Raw genomic sequence first — 21,630 nt, 5'->3', positions numbered from 1 at the left:
CTTTATCATAAATTGAAATTCACCCTAGAAAAATAGGGCCACAATGAGAGCCACAATCCCATCTTTAATCATGTGTTTGGATCCAGAAAGGCCTCCACCCATATGTATATTTCATGTCTCAGTAGTTGGGGCAGCTTTCCATTCAGATCATGTATTCTGAAAGCTGCTTCCAACAGCTCTGAAATCATCTGATTACATTTAGCCAAGGTCAGAAATGTTTTGTTGACATAACATTTATTGACATTATGGAGTGTTGCTGTACTTTTAATTTTAAGTACAGTGACATTCCATAATGGGAAAAAGTGGTTTGATGGATGAATATATTTTATAGACTGCTGTGAATTAGAATGACTAACAATAAGGGTATGATATGCTAAATCTAAATAAACATACAGGAAGGCAAGAAGGACTATGTTTGAATTATGGAACATGCTTCCTCATTATTATCAGCATTTAAGGTGTCTTGAAGGGCTCTTTGGATATTGATCCTGCTTTCATCGCTTGATGCTCGTTGAAATATGGTAGGACTCAGGGGTGAAATCCAGCAGGTTCTGACAGGTTCTGGAGAACCGATAGCGGAAATTTTGAGTAGTTCAGAGAACCGGTAACGGAAATTTTGAGTAGTTCAGAGAACTGGCAAATACCACTTCTGGCTGATTCCAGAGTAGGGTGGGAATGGAGATTTTGCAGTATCCTTCCCCTGCCACACCCACCAAGCCATGCCCATCAAGCCACACCACACCCACCAAGCCACGCTCACACAACTCGTAGTAAAAAAATTTGGATTTCACCACTGGTAGACTGGTCCTAAAACACAATGCAATTTGCTTGAAAGAACCACAGCAGGAAGGACAGTGTATTACATTCAAGTCTTCATTAGTGAAACTGGTTTTATTGTTCATGACTTAGCAACCTCCTATGCTTACTAAGGGCAATTTCATATCATGCGTCCACCAGTAGATTTTTTAAAACGAATAAATTCAAGTGAGCCAATCCTAACAAGGAGAAATCTTTTCAGTAGTAATGAGCCATTGCTACCCATGTTCCTTTTAAAATTTTACTCCTATCTGCAGAGTCAAAAGTTCCCAAAGTTAATTATAAAATACAGGTAATAGTTAGATGTCAGTCCTGAGCAAATTATAAATGCACATCCTCTAAGCATGAAATTAGGCTCTTCAGAAAGAACAAATCTGTAAACTTCCCTAATAGGGTGCCAGACCAGATAAATTTTAGATTCTGTTTTGATATTATAGTACACTATATTCATGTTTAAACTGAAGTGTGATAATGCAAAAAAGTAACTTGAAAAAACACGCCTCTCTACTATCGTTAAAAAAAAAACCTTTAAAAAAAATCAAATTATTTTAAGGCATCACTGCTCAACTTACAAGACATGATGTGCAGAATGTTCTGAAGTCCAAAGAGCCAGATTCTCCAAGGTTAATAATATTCTGAAAGACAGATTAGGTTTTGCAAATATGTTTATATCTCAATGCTTCGGGGTATCATAATTTAAGACCTGTGAACTCTTAACAGACTTGATGCATTTCTGTAACACAATTGCAGGAAGTTGATGACAGTTAAAGCGGGATTGAGACTGTTGTCCATTTCAAGCATATAAATAATATTCTAACTGAAAATAGGGTTTTTTTAAATGATTAATATGAAAATATACAAACAGCTGTAAATGCAAGATACTTTCCACTTTAGGTAACTGGGAAGGCAGAAGAGGACTCAGAAAAGTTATATTAAATAACATTATCTTAATAAATATACATCATTCTTTTTTTTAAAAAAAAAAAAATCCTTTCCTACCCTCCGGCTATGTGGGGACTATTAGAAATACTAGGCTGTTTTCAATATTTTTCAGCAGAGGGGTGATTGTGACATTTATGTTACCCAATCTCAAATACAAATCACTTTCCTTTACTCTTACATTCCAATAGTCTATTTCTCCTATGCAGCAAGTAAATAATCATTAACATGCTTATTTAATTTATTTCTAAAAATCTAGGTCCCAGGCATGCACGATTCCTATATTATTTATGAATGTTAAGGATATACATATAGCACAAACACCAGACACCCCCAAACTAACCACCAAGTAATTTGTGGGCATGTTTTTTGTTCAGGAAATATAGTATAAAATTAACAATCTTGGTGGATGTGGAAAAGATGTGTCTGAAGAGAAGGAAAAAATAATCCTTTCCTATTGCTCCCTTTTGAAAACTCTCTGTGTAGAGGAGGAATGGATGGATTTGCACTTCAGGAAAGTGTTTTATCTTCATACCTATACTGAATGGAATGATATTATTATTACTATTAAAAAACGCAAACAAATTGTGTCCGCCTGCCTTGAAGTCCAAAATTTGACACTTGTATAATTTTGTACTTCTTGGAGGACAAGTAACAAGTTTTCCTCACCCTGAGCTATTCAAGGTATATTTCAACCTAGTTCCCAATGACTATCTTGCCCTAATTTTGTTTTCACATTCATAGATTCAGGAACATTTGAAAGATTGGTGTCAGTAAAGATTCAGATCTTTCCAGTCACAAAAACATGTTATTACTATTTTGTCACTCTATCACAATTTTATCATTTTTGTCACGAGCGTATTCCGTCAAACAAGCCTACACATGACTTCAGAAACTCAAACTAGGTGGTTCTCACTTAACGACACTGAACTTACAATGGCACTGAACAAGTGGTATTTATGACTTATGTTGGAAGTTCTGGCCATTGCATTATCCAGGCACTTAGCAACTGGCTCACAATTACAACACTGCACCACCCAGCAGTCACACAATCACAATTTGCAATCTTCACTGACAAGCAAAGTCAATGAGGAAGCTAGCAGGGGATTGCAAATGGCAATCATATGATGTCACGCTTAATGGGATTCACTTAACAACGGCAACTGGAAGAGTCAGAATTTCCACTGCTAAGTAGAATGGTCATGTAATATTGTGTTTTATGACTGTGTTGCGTAGTGATAGAAATTCCAGCACCAATGATTGTCGTTAATTGAGGACTACCTGTATAAGCAAAAACAAAGAATATTTTAAGGTTTCCACTGTAGTACACTGCAATCATGAAAACTGGATATTCTCTAACACATTATAATGACCCTCCATACTGTGGCTTGGCTTTGTTCCTTTATGTGTGAAGTACTGACTTTTCTCTGCTTCCAAAGTACAGGTAGTCCTTGACTTACAATAGTTCATTTAGTGACCATTCAAAGTTACAATGGCACTGAAAAAAGTGACTCATGACCATTTTTCAGTTACAATCTTTGCAGCATCCCCATGATCATGTGATCAAAATTCAGATACTTTGCAACTGACTCATATTTATGACGGTTGCAGTGTCCTGAAGTCATGTGAAGTCATGTGCAGTCCTTCTCATAAGCAAAGTCAATGGGGAATCCTTTCCCACTTAATAACTGGGTTACTAATTTATCAATTGCAGTGATTGACTTAGGCAAGAAAGGTCGTAAAATGGGGCAAAACCCACTTAACAAATATCTCACTTAACAACAGAAATTTCGGGCTCAATTGTGGTTGTGTGTTGGAGGACTACCTGTAACACTTTTCCAAATGTGTCTCATTCGCAACACTTGATGAATTTTGAGAAAAACATAGCAAATGTTCACATTTGCTGAGAAATATCGCTTTTCAATATCAATTGCTATATTGTAATTACCGGTACTTGAAAAGAACTGTTGAATGTATGAAAATACCTTTTTAATCTCTTCTTCTGTACTTGTAATAAATCCAGGATCAGTTCTGACAGTTTTGTAAAAATAATAGATAAGGCCCACCATGCCAAAAAAGAAAGGAAGCTGTGAAGTTATATCTGGAAAATGTGGCCTCCAGTTAAGGACTCTGTTTCCATAATTCACATATCAGAGTGCATAAACAGCCCTCCAAACTATACTTCAAAGTTAAATAGCAATAACACCATGGCAGGAAGAGGCAATAAACAGATTCTAATGCGTGTTTTAAAAACCTTTTAAATTTACAAGAACCACATTAAGCACATTTTGTTACTCATTTGATCAAAAAACAGCAATCTGACTCAGCCAGGGTAGTGTGCATGAGCAAAGCAAATAAACTATCTCAAAAATTAGGAATAGTACAATAAGGCACCAATAGATAATAGACAAAAGTTTTGTCACCCATCATGAGATTGTCTTAGAGCTGCCAAATGACCTTTGGTTTTGATAGATTTTTGTACAGTCTCTCAAATTATGAAATTTGGAAAAGCAATCCTGGTTTTCCTTGGAGAGAGGGGGTAAATATGATTATACAAGAAAATGAAGCGCGTGTCAAGTATTCCAATTCCAGGCTCTTTAATGAAGGGGCCCTTGGGAGAATCTATCAAATCCAAAGTTGATGTATGACTAGAATATCTTAGTTTGAGACATAATTGTTCAGCCACAGGAAAACAAATCTTACATTATTTAATATGTAATATTAAAAAATGTCTGAAGAAAATGTGTTATCTAAAAGGTACCTATTTCCTTAGAACCCCTTTAGTTATTTATATAGTATGATTCAATTGATTTTTCAGAAGATACATAAAACCTACTATGATTGATAGCTTAGTCAGCTGGGTGGATATCAAACAATATAATAAATGTAATTTTGTAAAAGGATGTTTAAAAGTCATAAAGCAGAAGCCGTGACTGAAAAATTACCAGATATCTTTCTCATGAGCTAAGTAGATTTATGTGCCTTTGGCAGTTGGAATATGCCCAAATATTTCTCATGAATTAATTCATAAAAAAAAACTATTATCTCATTAAAAAGCATGCTAAAAGAAAAATTATCTTCGGTGATTAATAATAAAATACTGTTTAACAGAATAGATTAAATCCACTTTAAAACAATAATTATTTTTATTCTATTCTATTTTTATTATTAAATGTGATTTTAAAAAACTGAATTGGATAAAGGGCCAAAAACTGTACAGTACAGAAGGTACAGAATTTCATATTGTTCATATTGTTCTATTTTACTAATTTAAATTGAAAATATAAATTGTTTTAATCTTAGTATTGTTTCATACTACATATTTTAATATGCTCATGTTATGTTGTACACCAGTGAATATTGTATAAAAATTGAGTAAATAAACAATACACAAAGAGTTTAACTTACAAAACACAACTCTGCACCAAATTTGAAGACAATGAGAACATCTTGTTCTGAGGCCACACAGAAATCTCACCTTGAAAAGAAGCCTGATTATGCTATCCAGCAACTTCAGGGAAATGCGTCTTAAAGTTGAGAAGTACTGTAATGTTATTTGCTGTCTGCTAAAGGCTATTTTTTTTTAAATTTATGCAGATAACATAGCACAGTGATCTGTGGTTCAAGTACCAGTTTTTTGGTTAATCTCTTTGCTACTGATATTCATCTACATTTTGTAATGTACATTTTTTAACCATGTATTGGCCATGGCTTTTCCCTCTCGTCAGTAGAAAAGGATACTGTCAAAAAGGTAGATGTATTTTCTAGATTTGTTGGTAGTAATCTAGAAAAATAATCAATACAAATAAGCGTTTTACCTTTCTTTACAATTTTACAGTACTGAATAAATCACACAGCCATGTTAATTCTGGGGCTAAAATATAGACTCAGATCCTAGAAGGAAACTTTCAATGGCCTCCAAACCGCCTCCATGCTAGTAAAATGCTTTACCAACCAGTAAAACACCTTCCACACTCCATTTTAAAATTCAATGCACTTTTCTGTCTAGTGATTTCTTATTAGAGAAGTACTTTTAAAGCTGTAGTTTCTCAGTAGCCAGTTTAGCAATTACTGGGTGATGAGGAAGAGGAGGAGGAGGAAGGAAATGCTGCAAAAGCTGTACAGTGGCAAAGGGAAAAGTTTAGGATGGGGATATGACATGTCGTCGAGGATAATATTGATGGAAAAGGTGGCAGAGGCAGAATGGGAAAAGAATAATCAAGACACCACTAACAGCCAGCTAGGAAAGCAGAACAGGCACACCATTTTAAAAAGTCTACTTCTTTTTAGTTTATACAGATCATTGGCCATCAATAATAATAATAACTTTTTTTTAGCAGTAACTCATTTTTTCTTAGCAAATACCTTAAATGTTTCATGGGAGCTTACAATATAATATTACAATTTATTTCCAGTGAATTGCCTTATAAAAATCAAGACACACATACATACATGTAAAGAAATTCCCCATTCTGTACTATTGTTTTAACAAAGGATATTAGGCAGGAAATAGATGAAACAGGTCCATGATATCCAAAAGATGGAACTAATCAAAAACGTTACTGGGAAATATTTTATTGTGTTGAATCCTATGAACAACCTAAATGGAACATTTAAAAGTATTTAGTTTATTTAGTACATTTATACCCATTTATCTTTGGCATATATAGGATATCGCCTAATTTTAGAGCATAAGAAAAACCCTGTGAAGTAGGTTAAGCTGAGAAAGAGTTGCTGTCTAAATTTACCCACTATTAGACATAAACATGCCAAGTAATGTTTACGAATGTGCAGTACATGAACTTCTCTGATGAATTAAGTTTCTTTATCCAAACATATTTCTGTAATAGCTACAATATTGCATGTAAGAATTTAGAAAAAAAATACCTATGTTCACATAACTTCAAAAACCTTCTTGGTTTGTGACAAAATGAGAGTTAGAACACAAAGGAGAGAGAATACATAAACCCAGATTTATTTGCATGCAGGATTTTCTGGAACTACAATGGGTGCATGCACACTAGAAAGACATATCTGGTCACTATCGTAATATATTTACCCAATATGAAATAAATAGTTTCATAATTATAACATCTAAAATAGGTATTTCATACATTTGGAAGTGATTTCTGTTTAGAAAACACAATGTATGAAAAGGATCTTGGACAATATCTTGGAAGCTAAACTGCTGCTAAGATGACTCAGGACAGAATGTTTTAACTAAGCAACTAGAGACAAGAACAGTTTTTTCCCGAACGCCATCACTCTGCTAAACAAATAATTCCCTCAACACTGTCAAACTATTTACTAAGTCTGCACTACTATTAATCTTCTCATCGTTCCTATCGCCCATCTCCTTCCACTTATGACTGTATCACTGTAACTTTGTTGCTTGTATCCTTACGATTTATATTAATATTGTTTCCTGATTGCTTATTTGTATCCTATGACTATCATTAAGTGTTATACCTTATGATTCCTGATGAACATATCTTTTCTTTTATGTACATTGAGAGCATATGCACCAAGACAAATTCCTTGTGTGCCTAATCATACTTGGCCAATAAAAAATTCTATTCTAAGCATTTTCGTTGGAACCTTGAACATTGGTTATAAAAGGATGGTATTTTTTTTTACCTATTGTGATTTACTTTTCTAATCACCAGAACATGGACTTGATGGAAAAGGAAGCAAGAGCTGGAAAAGGTTAAATTTCCCCTTTTAACTGAAAAGCAGCTTCCTGTCCTCATAGAGGAAACTTGCCCTCATGTATTGACTTTAGCTGGTTGTGTTTTAACTTCTCCTTTATTTTACATTCCATTGTCACAACAAAAAGTTGCATTGGAAGTCTGTTTGAAAATGGAAAAACATTATGTACCAGCACAATGAATTAACCTGCATGTTGACTCTTGAGGCTACGATCTTAATCTTCTTTCCCTCCTAAGCATCTTCTGTTGACCAGAAAGTGTATTATTTTAAGTCTAGCTATTGTTCTTGGTTACCAGAGATGAAACAGACAGGAAACAGATTTATAAGCCACAAGCATCTGGCAGAAATTGTAAGGACATTAAAATATTGTTGCTCATACTGTGCATGATGCCAACGAGGTAAATTGCAAATATAAGTTTCAGTCACTATGCTGAATCTTTTTTGTGATTACAGCACATACAAAATTGATAAATAAATGAAGATTATGTGGCAACACTATGCCGTTTAGCTACAATTTCCCTCATGGACATCCATACCCACTGAACAGAGTGGGGTCAGTGTAAAAGGTTATAGCACTTTTAGTGACAAAATGTAATGCAAAATCTTCATTTGCAAAATCAAATATTTTATAACATATTATAGAAGAATTTGCCCAACAAATTTCTATTAATAGTATATTTTCATTGTTAAGGGTGCTGTCAGTCACCCCTCCTCCTTGGAGAAGGTGTTGTCACATAGGGAGACAGCAGCATTTTGCTAGCTGTGAGAAGGCAATGCATTCTCCAACCATCCAGTAAATGCAGGGAAATACATCTTGTCTGCTTTCCTGTTTAGGGGAAACTAACTATTAGGTTTGTGCTTTTTCAGCTGGCCATTCTCTCTCCTTGCTTGTCTTCTTGTCTATTTTGTCTAGAGCTTCTGGAAGTTCTACATAGTTGAGACCCTAAGGTGCCCACTCTGACAAGTGAGGGGGGGGAGAGGTGGAATTTTGACAGGTTTTCAGTTCTCTGTTGCATAAAGGCTTAAACATGACATTGGCACTTGCCTTGTCCATGTTCTGTCCCATCAGGTTTTTCAGTCAGTCCTCCTCCATTTCCTGGGTCATTCTCCTAATTTAGCTTGTGGCTCTCCTGAAGGTGGTTTCCTGCTGGCATGTTGATTAGCAGGTATATGGCTGCCAAGGAGATGCTTTTGTGTGGAAGAAACTAAAGGAAAACTACTGCTTCCCCAAGAAGAATGTATACAAGACTGAAGGGAAGATGTTTCCTCCATGGGACAGGATAAAAATGTTAAGCTCAGTCTTCGAGCTAAAAGTAGAATTAATTCTATCCTTCCCTTTTGATTTCATCTCCAGGAACCAAGAAAAGAATATACTACATGCTACAAAAATAAATTTAAGAAAACTAGATATGCTTACCTTCCAAAGAAAGACAGAGTAATCAACATGAACATCAGCAAGGTTCCTTTCAACAACCATGAGTCAGAATTTAAGGTTGCTACATATCCTACTGTCCATATCAATAGCAATGATGAGCCAAACATTAGCAAGAACTAAATAAAGCAAAATGAAAAAAAAAACTTCATTAGAAAATGAGAAAAATTGAGCAAAAATAAAGTGTGTGGAAGAGGGGAAAAACCCTCAGATCTCTCAGACTTACATAGAAGCCTCTTATATAAATCTGAAAACTAATTTCTGCTAAATGTGATATGTCACTTTGGCTCTGTCGCAGAATTAACTGCTGTCCTCTTTCCATATTATTACTATTATTGTTAGTCACGCAGTCAGCTAGATGTTTAGACTGGATTTGGCTGAAACCTATTGACTCCTTCCTTAGGAGATGGAATAAGCACATGTTGTTTGATGGTATTGGCACAGGATGTAAGCTGTTCTAAATAAAGTTGTCTTTGCAATTGACTGATAGTGATTTTGTCAAAGTCAGTGATATTCAAGTGTTGCTCCAGATCAGGGGTATCAAACTCAAGGTGTCATGTTGTTGTCACATGACTTATCACAACTTTCCCCCCTTTTGCTAAACCGGGGGTAGGCGTGGCCAGCACATGATGCATCCAGCCCACGGGCCATGAATTTGACACCCCTGCTCCAGATGTTTTGGGATTGCATCTGGAGCACTACTTGAACACCTTCGGCACTGACAAAAACAGAATAAGATAATTATTATTAAAGTTTTAAAAACATGCAAAATATAATGTAAACAATTTCTTAAGACCTGCAAATATTTAATGAATGTATGTAACAAAGCTTGTTAAATTATTTTGTTATTTCCTTGATCTAGTTCCTAAATACCTTAAAACACATCTCCCTATCTATTTTAAACATAAGTACATATTTTTTAAAAAAATCTGGAATGAAAAAGGGTCAGGCAAAAGCACCAGCTGAGTAGTAGTATGTATAATGTCAAATGAAATAGAAACAGAGCAGGCTGGTTTTGCAGCAAAATAAATAGAGTTAAGGATGTATTTCTTATTTTTTCGTTGTTACTACCAAAAGGGAATGAGTGGAGTTGCTGCTTCTTGTTCTACCCTCAGGTGCTTTGAAGAATAGTTTGACTCCCTCTTCTTTGTGGCAACCCCTGAGATATTGGAACACTGCTATCATGTCTCCCCTAGTCCTTCTTTTCATTAAACTAGACATACCCAGTTCCTGCAACCATTGTTCATATGTTTTAGCCTCCAGTCCCCTAATCATCTTTGTTGCTTTTCTCTGCACTCTTTCTAGAGTCTCAACATCTTTTTTACATCGTGGCGACCAAAACTGAATGCAGTATTCCAACTGCAGCCTTACCAAGGCATTATAAAGTGGTATTAACACTTCACGTAATCTTGATTCTATCCCTCTGTTTATGCAGCCCAGAACTGTGTTGGGTTTTTTGGCAGCTGCTGTACAGGGCTGGCTCATATCTAAATGGTTGTCCACTAGGACTCCAAGATCCCTCTCACAGTTACTACTATTGAGCAAGGTACCACATATACTGTACCTGTGTATTTTGTTTTTCTTGCATAAATGTAGAACCTTACTTTTTTCACTGTTGAATTAAGTGAAACTTTTCCATAGCAGTTTTGGATATATTGACTATCAATTCCTTATACTCCACACAAACTCTTTTCCTCATCTGCCTTTATTCTTTGCTTTCCTCATTTATATTCTGCCACTTATTCTTTAATGATGACTCTACCAAGAGATTCCAAAGCTATTTTTTTGTGAATTGCTACCATTTCTATCTGAAATATCTTTTTTGGTTTTAGTTAAAACTTATTATGGTCAATAATATACTCAACATCAATTCTAATCTAGAAAATTTCATTTCATTATTTGTTTCAGTTTACGATACCTCATTTTTTTCCAGAAACCTCAAAAACCCTGATGTTCTTCTAATTTGAATTTTTTCTTCTTCACGAAGTATGTGAATAATTATGCAGTTTTTAGTTTGAAGAGCAAGGTCAAGTGGTCTTTGTCCCTTAGGCAAAAACAACATTATTTTAAAAAACAGTATGAAATACAAAACATATCTTTGGGCTGCTTTATTTTAAAATCCTACCTTATTACTATGAAACCTGAAAAAGCACAATAATGTTGCATATATATTTCACATTCAGAAGCCTACAGCAATGTTTAAAATCTGCAGTAGGTAGAAGATTCATAAATAAAATGCTTATATTTAAATGACAAAATGATGAGCTATTATAATATAATCACCTTTTACATACAATCATAGCTTCCCAAATTAAAATTAGATTGTATATTCTAGTAATTAAAGATTAATAGCAATACAAACTATATTTTTAAAGCATATTTATTCTGAAGGTCTTAAAACTATCCTGATTTAATTAAACAATTTAAAAATGGAATTTTAGCATGAACTAAAAGTACTATTAACTGCTGGCAGCCAGACTACTCTGTAGACCAGGGATCCCCAACCCCCTGAGGTGTGGAAACAAGTGAAGCTCCATCTGCAGGATGCAGGCAGCGCATGAAATCATGCGGCCTCATGTCCCGGAAAAATCTCTCTCCACAGAACTGTCCCTGGTACCCAAAAGGTTGGGGGACACTGCTGTAGACTTTGCAATGAAAACTAAGGTTGTGAACATAATACCCATAATACTCCTTCCTCCTATTTCCCTCCCAACAATAACCCTTTTGATATTACCTAAAATTCTGATACCCAGAAGGATCTTTTAATAATGAAAATGGAATAATACCTTGACATTTTTGATATCCAGACTGGATCCAGCTTCTAGCAGTACATCTACAGCATTAACATTTCCTGCTATAATAGCCCAATGCAAAGCAGTGTTCTTTTCTATATTGTCCACAGCGTTGACAGATGGATTAAACTTTACTAGAAACTGAGTAGGTTCCCGCCTTCATGTAAATAAAAATGTACAAGTTAGAACAGCAAAGATATACAACTTTTAATAAGATAACATTTGGATAATTTATTTCCATATTGTAATAGCAAACCTGCCATATTGATACTTAAGACAAAATTCAAGAGTAATAATTGCATATTTATATGTTGCAAGAACTATAAAATGTATCGGGATATGAATGAGAAAATGCATATTAAAGAATGTTGCAAAATGAGGAGATGAAGAATTTGTATAAGGAGGAAAAGAAAGTTAAAAGAATGTGGTGAAAGAGAACAAGGAATGGGTAAGATTTAAAGAGGCATGGAAAATGCAGAGCAATGTTGATGAAAATTAAAAAAAAATGTGTTATAAGTGGGTGAAAAGAGTTAAACAAGTCCTTCAGTAGAATGAATGGAATTAAAAATAAAAGGGCTAAAATTATTTGGAATGAAATTGAAACGAGGAGAAACATTTGAAATCCATACAGCAATAACAGCAACGTATCGAAGAGCAGAACTGAAACAAATACCATAAATGCTAACATCCAAAAAACAGAACAAAACCCATGAAGGAAATGAAACAATAAATGTTGTGAGAATGCTGAATAATGTTAAGACTACAGATGTAAACAGAGCAATTGAAGAAATGTTAAAATATAGGTGTGGTTTGTTTGTGGACTAATTTACAACTTGTTTAACATGCATATTAAAATTGTATCTGTCTCTAATGACTGAAAAAATGTTGTTATTGTTCATTATAAAAAAGAAAAGGGAAAAAAGCAAGAATAAATGCACAGTTACTTACAGGGCTTAGTTAAGTGTACCAGGGAAGATATTTGGCAGAATTCTGATTGCAAAGGTACAAGAGGTGATAATGAATACAACCTGGAAAATGAAATCCTGCCAGGGAGAAAGCAGGCCAGATTTTGCTCTGCAGCTGGTTATTGAGAATATATGAATATAAGAAAGTTAGTACAGTTTACATTTATAGACTATGGAGAATGGTATGATGATGTAAAAAGGCTTGAATTATGGATTGTGTTGGGTGAATGTGGAGTTAAAGGCTGATTGTGGTATGAGGTAACAAAAGTATTTGGATGGAAACAAAGCGTATATGAAATAACTAGAGTCCTTAGCAAATAGTTCAACAAAGTAGTCCAATATCGTAATATTCTAAGATGCGGTAGGGGAAATTTTTCTACACTGTATACTTTATCTTACAAAGATGTTTCCAAAACTCTAAATTTTATCCAAAAAATATGAAAACTAAATAAGAAAAAAAGAAGAATTATTTGAATTAACCTATCAAAATGATTTCCTTTGCAATACAGAAGTTAGCATAGAATAAAGATAAATTCTTTCCTCAATGTCATATTGTTGTAGCTCTGTTATGTATTTTATAAAAGTTTTATTTCAGGGATTTTACAGCTTAGGAAACTGTTTTGGTAACAAACAATGTAACTTGTTTTGCTTTCATGAAAGAAAAGCAATTTTCTGCATATCCTTTAGAAATTCTCACTGAATCGAGCATCGCAATCATTACTCACCCAATTACTTTGTGGGCTGACAGCATAAGAGGGGTATATCCATTGTGGTCAGTAATATCTACACTCTAAATATGAGAAAATATTAACATTTCAGGAAATGGAATAAACCAGCAACCAGCAACTGAAGCCATAAACGGATGCAAATGCAATGAATTCAATTAATGTTCTGGGTTTCATGACAAATCCATAATTTAGTAGTACTTTCATATGGCCCAGGTGCCTTCCAGTTTATTTTAATAATGGTCCATAGGCCTCTACGACCATAACATAGAACTTTGCAGCATTTTAAACAATCAACTTTTAAAAGTATTTTTCAGTATTACAATATTGGCTGACATCCCAATATCGCAATATGAATCTGTCTATAAGATCCTTGACAGAGATTCTCCTGAGGAGCCTGTCCCCTAAGGCAGGGGTCCCAAACCCCTGGGCCAAGGACCCGTATTCTGTGCCTATTAGGAACCGGGATGCACAGCTGGAGGTGAGCGGTGGGACCGGGTCCCTGGTGCCAAAAAGATTGGGGACTGCTGCCCTAAGGAGTTCAGTAAGATCACAGAGAGATCTCTTAATGCTAGCATTCCTCTTGTGGAATAGCTTCTCCCTGAATATTCAGATCACCACCTTTCTAATGCATCTCTGAATAGAAGTGAACACCTGGTTCTAAAGGTATTAGAAATACTAGGATCTGCTCTTGCTCAAAGGTGCCATTAAAAGTAGTCTTCAACTTACAACCATTTGTTTAGTGACCGTTTGAAGTTACGATGACACTAAAAAGTGAGAGTTTTTCATAGTTAATAACAGCTGTAGCATCCCCATGTCACATGATCAAAATTTAAAGTGCTTAGCAACTATAATGTATTTATGAGTATGGTAGTATCCCATCACGTGATTTTACAAACATCTGACAAGCAAAGTCAATGGGGAAGTCAGATTCGCTTAACAACCATGTTGCTGATTTAAAAATCTGCACTGATTCACTTAACACTTAACAACTGTGGCAAGAAAGGTCATAAAATGGAGCAAAGCTCAATTGTCTTTGCTTAGCAAAGGAAATGTTAGGTTCAAATGGATGGAAGTCAAGGACTACCTGTACTGCTGACACTCTATTGCAGTGATGGCTAACCTTTTTGCCATTGCGTGCCAGGAGAGGGGGGGGCGGGGGAGGGTTGCGCGCGCACGTGCCCACTCGCATGAATGCGCAACCCCCTCCCCCTCCCCCCCGCTCCTGGCACATGAGTCTGTAGGAGCCTCTCTAGAAGTCTCTGGAGGCTGGGGACAGAAAAAAACGTCACTTCCTGTCCCACCGGGAGTGGGGAAATGGGCCTTTTCAGCCACCGTAGGGCCTCCAAGAGAGTGGGAAAAGCTGTTTTCGCCCTTCCCACATACACAGAGAGGATCTGGAACCAGGTAAGAAAGAAAAATGGGCCTTTCCCACCCCCCCAGGCCCTCCAGAGGCAGGAAACAGCCTGTTTCCCTACTTCTGGTGGGCCCAGAAGGCTCAAAAATCAGCTGGCCAGCGCGCGCATGCGCCCCAGAGCTGAGCTGGCGTGCCCACTAATATGGCTCCGCGTGCCACAGGTGGCACGCGTGCCATAGGTTCGCCATCACGGCTCTATTGTGTTTGTTCTGTTTCTTTTCATTCTTATTTTGGGAGTATGCCAATAACAGCCATTTGGAGTAGAAATTCCTAAGTAACTAAATATGCAAGAAATATTTGTACCTGTGCAGTTGTAAAATGTAATGTTCATGGAAGTCGAAGTATTAGCACATAAGTATTAATGCCTGCTACATGATTAATTACATCATTGCATAAAGTCACATACCTGACCCTTTGATATGAGGTAAGCTATGATAGGCATGTGTTGAAAAAGAACAGCTAAATGCAGGCTGCTGTATCCTTCTCCATCAATAAGAGTTGGATCTGCTCCACATTTTAACAACAATATGACCACAGATAAATGCCCTTGCCTAGAAAGAGAGAGTGCTTTTAATTTTAAAACATTTTCTTATAAAGACACAACGATATTATAATATTATTTTTAATGAAAAGATACACTAATACATGTCCACAAGGGGGCTTTAAATTTTAGAATTTACATTTACATTTCAGAGTGAGAATGAAAGTTAACAAAAGCAAATATATCTTAATAATGGAACAATGGCAAGTAGTTCAAGTATGTTTGAACTACTTTACAACAATTAAATATAGAGTGAAAATAATTTCTTTTTTAAAAATTAAGAAAGGAAAGTAATGTTATGAAACAAACACATAAGAAATTGTTTCAGCTCTAAATTTGTGATTGTTTTTTAAGTGTCAGCCTAAAACTAGTAATAGCCAAGTCAAATCCCAGCTTTATATAAAAATAGGAGGGTGTGTGAAACAAAAAATGTTGTTCTGTTGTTCATTAGAAATTCATTCCAGCCATTCTGAGTAAGATCCAGATGAAGGTGGATCATATCTGGTTGAGACAAAGCTGGATGGAGTCTTAAGTGACAAATAGTGGAACACACAGGACCTCACAACTTCCCCTACATTCTTTGCATTAACCCACTCCCATCCTAAATATGAGTCAGTGCCAAGCATCTGAATTTTGATCACATAACCTTGAGATGCTGCAACAGTCGTACGTGTAAAAAACGGTCATAAGTCACTTTTTTCAGTGCCATTGTAACTTCGAAAGGTCACTAAATGAACTGTTGTAAGCCAAGGACTATTTGCACAGTAAATTATACTGAGAAATCAATTTAACTGAATACTGGTAGTCCTCACTTAAAAATCATTTGTTCAGCAACCATTTGATCTTACAACAGTAGTGAATTGGTAGTTATGACCGGTCTTAAAAGTTCCAGCCTTTGCAGTACCCCGCATTCCTGTGATTAAAATTTGGGCACTTGGCAAGCCTATCCACACAAACTTCAAATCCACCCATGCATTTATCAGCCCCATCTCTGCCCTTCTGGCTGCCCTCCACTCTGCCACAGAACCTGCTGCCCCCTGCCACCTCCAACCCATTGTCTTATTATTCCTGCTACTGGCCCATGATCCAGGAGCTGAGCAAGGGTGCAGCATGCAGCGAGCACAGGTGATGCATCCAGCTGCGGAGGAGGCAGCAAGTGGTGGTGGGGTGGCAGAATTGGACAAAGTGGAATGATGAGGCCAGGTTTCAGCAAGAACTAAGGTGAGCCTTAGCACAGAGGCCCTGTGCTTGCTCTTGATCCAGTTTTCCTCCTGCAAAGTCTTGCAAAGGGCCACCAGCTTCCAGCACGCTGAACTCCACAAACAGATTTTTCCAATAAAGGAGAATATTTGTAGCTCAGGGTTGAAATGAGGGGTCCTTGGTGCTTTCTGAGCCTGCTTGTTTGCTTGCAGAAGTTTCATTAACCTAACTAGGTAACATCATCAGTGCTAGTAGGGAGTGGGTTTTGTTCTCAGTTTTCTAATGGCTTGGCTTGGCTCTATTCCATTCCCACCATATCACTTCTCTTCCCAATCCAGTTCCAGTAGGGAAGATTTTCCTGATTGGACTACTGTACTCCAATTGATACGTTAGAATCTGTATTTGGATAGCACACATGCATACATGAAAAAAACCAAGTTTGTTAAGAGTAAAAACCCATTCTTTAAGAGGAAGTGCCCTGCTTGCTAAATATTCCTGATCTCTTTAACATCCCTCTGTAAACAAAAAGAAGCATGGGCCAAAAGCATATTGGACCCTATGCTCTGGAATGCCTTGCCTTACAAGTGCCTTCCATATTAAATTTCCACAAATTGGTAAAAATCATTTTCTTTAAACAGACATTCAGGGTGAAGGATCCTTGGTGCTCCCTGAGCTTGGTTGTTAGTTTGCTAGTGCTGATGATCTTACGTTACAGTGATTTTATGTAATGAAACATCTGCAAGAAAACAAGCAAACTCAGAGAGCACCAAGGACCCCTCACAGATTTTCCAGGCATGTGTCTGGTGCGTGCTCTGAAGCGCATATTAAAAGTTGTCCTGGAAACCTGCCTTGCAGGATTCAATGAAGAATGCAGTCAAGTCCAGCATCAACAGAACGTATCCTCAGACTCCCTACTTGTTCTTGACGCAGTCTTCCTCCAGCAATAGCGGGAGGAAGAGGGCAAAGGTTACTTGCGGGTGGTGAGGATTGGCAGGTAAGGGCAAGGGCAAGCGAAGCCTAACGACTGGTCTAACAACAGAACAGTCCTATCTCACAACTGCAACTGGATCTACTGGAACTGCTGTTGCTAAGCGGTTGATGTTTTGCCTAACAACTGCTTTGCTTAACGATAGAAATTCTGGTCCCAATTAGGGTCATTAAGCAAAGACCATCTGTAGTTGGTATGAAAGACAGGAACATGGGAAAATGTTTGGCTTGCAAGATAGCAGCATGAAACTTCTCAGAGCATTGACTAGGTTTTCCTGATGTTCATTTCTTCTTCTGACAGTCTTCTTAACAACTGAGTGCCTTTTATTTCCCAGCCCCGTTTTTTTTATGTTAAAGTACAAAACTCTAGGTTGACCTAAAATCCCATTTAAGCAAATTTTTGACGCTGAGATGAAAGATGCAAGTTTAAAGTCACTCTCACATAATCAAAACTTCAGTTTGCCCTAATGTTATCACAATAGCATTCAGTTGACTGTAATTATTTAAATAATCAAAATAAAGATTTGTTTCATACCTAATTGCCCAATGAAGTGGAGTTGAATTTAAATCTCCTCCTAGTTGATCTACTACTGCACCTTTGGAGATAAAATACCTGTGTGATAACAAAAGAAAGTTGTTTTACAAATACATGATGAATTTAGTGTATATAAACAGAGAAATGGAGAGAAACTGCACTGTTAACATTTAAGGAAAGCCTTTTACATAAGACATATACAGATAATCCTCGCCTACTGTCTATTTTGTTTAGTAACTGTATGAAGTTATGACAATGCAACCAATCCTTGCGTTTACAACCATCGCACTGTTCTGCAGTCACAGGATTGCCATTTGCATGCTTCCCAACTGGCTTGCAACAAGCAGAGTTAATGGAGAATCTGGAAATTAAATTCCAGATTCAATTAAATCTTAAAATCATAAGTTGCACTCACATGATTTTGTCTTTAGTGACTATGGAGTTGTCAGTCCCAACTGTGGTCACTAAATGAGGATTACCTGTATACTAAGTTTGATTGAATGTTTCTTCTGAAAGTGGATTTTTCTCTGACGTTTTTATGCACAATATTTTTAGAAATGAAATGGTTTAATATTTGATAGTATAGTATACTTTTCTATAACAGAGTTTTGTCAGCTGTGTAATCAAAATCCCTTTATTATTAAATATGTATGCATATCATAGAGAAATATTAGAAAATCACAAAATAATTTTGACAAATCTATTAAAACGGTAGTCTTAATAGATAATATAGTTGGCACTCAACTGCTTCAAAACTCATCGAATTTGGTTCTCAACTCATTTTGATGTGGAAATGTTGTCCCAGTACTCATTGTTTGTTTGATACTTGACGCATTGCACTGGAAGAAGAGGATGGCCATGCAGAATGGACTGGAAATCAGCCATGTTGGGAAGTGGCCGACATAGGAAAAGGGACAGACAGAATGTCAGGCTTGGAAGCCATCTTTTCCATTGGGCCTTCAGGCCTGCCATATTTCTTCCTGTGGTAAACTGGGAGGGGGGATTGTATGGAGCAGAGGTGATATATAGTCATAACAACATTCCTTTCTCAGAGAGTTAAAGACATCTTGCCCTGCACCTGGAGGGGTGTAACTGGGAGGCATCCTCAGTTAGGACAATGCTTTGATTGGAACATGTGATGGATATGTGGGTGCTGGGCAGGGACTTGAACTTTCTTTTGGATAGGGAAAACCTGGAAGCTTTCAGATTCGGGTTTTCCCAGATATGCCAATATGATATCTCTAATAAAATGGAACTTTGAGGAACTTCCAAGCTTTGGAGTCTTCTTTCATTGAGGGTGTTACTTGGAACCCTGACATAGAAAGTTCTTCCCAGCCTAAACAAAGGGTCATGTAAGTCATGTGGTTTGTTTGGTACTTGTCATTTTTAGTACTCATCGCACCTCCCATAACCAATTAATGACAAGTACTGAGGTACCACCATCCTACCAGTTGTTACCCAAGGACCCATCCAGCTTGGGTTCTCCCAGCTACAATCTTCAATGAGATAAGGGACTGACTTCTCTGCCTCCATTTCAATTCTGCCCACCCATCTCTGCCCAACTACCTGCTGCCACTCGCCCCGCTGTTACATTGACTGCAATGTACACCATTACTGTACTTCTTTGCCTCTGTTTCTATACTAGTCAAGCCTTCTTTTGCTCATAAAGTCTGATAAATCCATCTATTGACAACTTACTTTACAAGATCCAACTTATTATTGATTGCTGCCCAATGAAGAAGGGTCACATTTTCTTTGTCTGGCTGCCTTACATCATATCCTGCTTCTACCAATTCTCGACATCGCTCTAACAGACCATATCTGAAATAAAAACATGAATTTAGATGGTTATAAAAAACTCTGGATGTTTATGTCTCTACTATTACACTGGTTGGAATGTAGTTTAAGATGGTGTCGTGACAGGATATTATATGTATTATTTTTTATAATAGGTTGAGGTTTAGCATAATTATTTCTCACAACAAAATTAGCTTGGTGTAATGATTAAAGGCACTGGAATACAAACTAAAGGACAATGAATCTGACCCTTTCCTTACGCATGAAATGAGCTAAATTATTTTGCAATGGTAAACCACTTCCAAAAAAAGGTGGCAAAGAAAATTTCATGTAGTGTCCACATACTTGTCCATTTAGTGTCAGGAATCAAAACTGACTCAAAAATAAACAAAACTGACAAAAATAAACAAAAGATCCTCATAGACATCCCAACCTAAAAATGCTTGAGACGTTGTATTGAATAGTGACATAATACATGTTGCTTGGTTATTTTAAAAAATATTAAAACTAAAGGAAGCAAGAATCAATATTCCAAAACTCAAAAGTTGAGAACAATATTCTGACATTCAGAATTTTCAAAGATTCATCAGTAAGTTTAAGACACAATGTGATTTTAGTTTTGCCTTAGTGCATCTTGTAAAACAATAATTAGGCTATTCTGTGTTATTCTGTGTTAGAGCTATTAATTTCCAGAAGTTCAGCCATAAGTTCAGCAAAATGTAAGTTTCAGAAGTACATTAAAATTTGTTAACAGAACACTCCAGATTTTCTGAAATGAGGCTGCACATTTGTATCTAGCAATTGACACTAATTATTAGTCATTACCATTATGCTAAATCTATGAAATAGTTTCCTGCTTTATATTTAAGAGGTGGTAGAACCTGTCTGACCTTATTTGCACTTGGAAGATAATTAAGGCCACATCTGGTTAGTAATTGGATAGAAGAACACCAGAAAAAAACAGGCTTATAAGGTGAAGTGTGTGTGTGGGGGGGGGGGAAATGTTCCTAGAAAGGAAATGGCTAATTATGTCTGTATAATTTTGCCAAGAAAATTACATGGATAGGTCCATGAAATCACACTGAGCTCTAGTTGAAAGAGACTTCTGCTATTTTCTTATTTGTACCTTTAAATGACTTTAGTATTCAACTACTCGGCTAATTATTCATTTACATTTCATGAAAGTTCTACATGCTTCTCTCTCTACGTAGAAAAGATTGGCATTAGCTTCTTGTTAATCTAATTTCTAATTAGCTAATCAATTTTTTTCAAAAAACTGAAATAAAAATATATTGATCTTATTTTTAACATGTTTAAATGAAAGTTTTTAAAAACGTTATACACTTTGCCATTTCAAATCATGGTAAACATATTATACAACCTACATCTGTACAAAAACTTCCTCATGGTTTACAACCGCAATGGAAGGATATGCACACATTTTCCTATAAAATATATTTTGGCTAATATTTGATTTCTTTTTATAATTGTGGTATAAGAATAAATGTGGTTGTTCAAGAAACCTACTGGGCTGCTTTGACAATGTCAAAATTACTGTAATCCTCCACAAAAGGCAGCATCTCATGCTCTTTTGATAGATCTTTATCTTCATACGAACTAAGCCAAGTGTGGCCATGATGACGAAAGGACCCATGGCTGTGACTTTGACACTGTAAATTAAAATGAATAAATTAATACATATCTTGATCAAAAATTTAGGCCAGTACAATCGTATTCTTCCAAGTAATTAGGAAACTGCTTTTTTGTACTTTGGG

General features: G+C 36.3%; 1 protein-coding gene across 1 annotated transcript in view; it reads right to left on the bottom strand.

Moving 5' to 3' along the window:
• The window catches only part of ZDHHC13 (zDHHC palmitoyltransferase 13), a 33,898-nt gene that overhangs the window by 7,569 nt on the left and 4,699 nt on the right, over positions 1-21,630 (bottom strand). Inside the window, exons 2-12 of the mRNA XM_060687631.2 lie at positions 21,383-21,525; positions 19,757-19,879; positions 18,059-18,136; positions 15,202-15,346; positions 13,379-13,443; positions 11,683-11,845; positions 10,815-10,940; positions 8,882-9,015; positions 6,260-6,355; positions 3,741-3,870; positions 1,389-1,451 (exon numbers count right to left, since the gene is read on the bottom strand). Of these exons, the coding sequence (XP_060543614.2) occupies positions 1,389-1,451; positions 3,741-3,870; positions 6,260-6,355; positions 8,882-9,015; positions 10,815-10,940; positions 11,683-11,845; positions 13,379-13,443; positions 15,202-15,346; positions 18,059-18,136; positions 19,757-19,879; positions 21,383-21,525 (1,266 nt within the window). The remainder of the gene's footprint in view (positions 1-1,388; positions 1,452-3,740; positions 3,871-6,259; positions 6,356-8,881; positions 9,016-10,814; positions 10,941-11,682; positions 11,846-13,378; positions 13,444-15,201; positions 15,347-18,058; positions 18,137-19,756; positions 19,880-21,382; positions 21,526-21,630) is intronic.

This window comes from Pantherophis guttatus, chromosome 1 (assembly GCF_059756535.1).
Source record: "Pantherophis guttatus breed Tessera chromosome 1, ASM5975653v1, whole genome shotgun sequence".
NCBI lineage: Eukaryota > Metazoa > Chordata > Lepidosauria > Squamata > Colubridae > Pantherophis > Pantherophis guttatus.
This window is presented reverse-complemented; position numbering and strand designations above follow the sequence as displayed.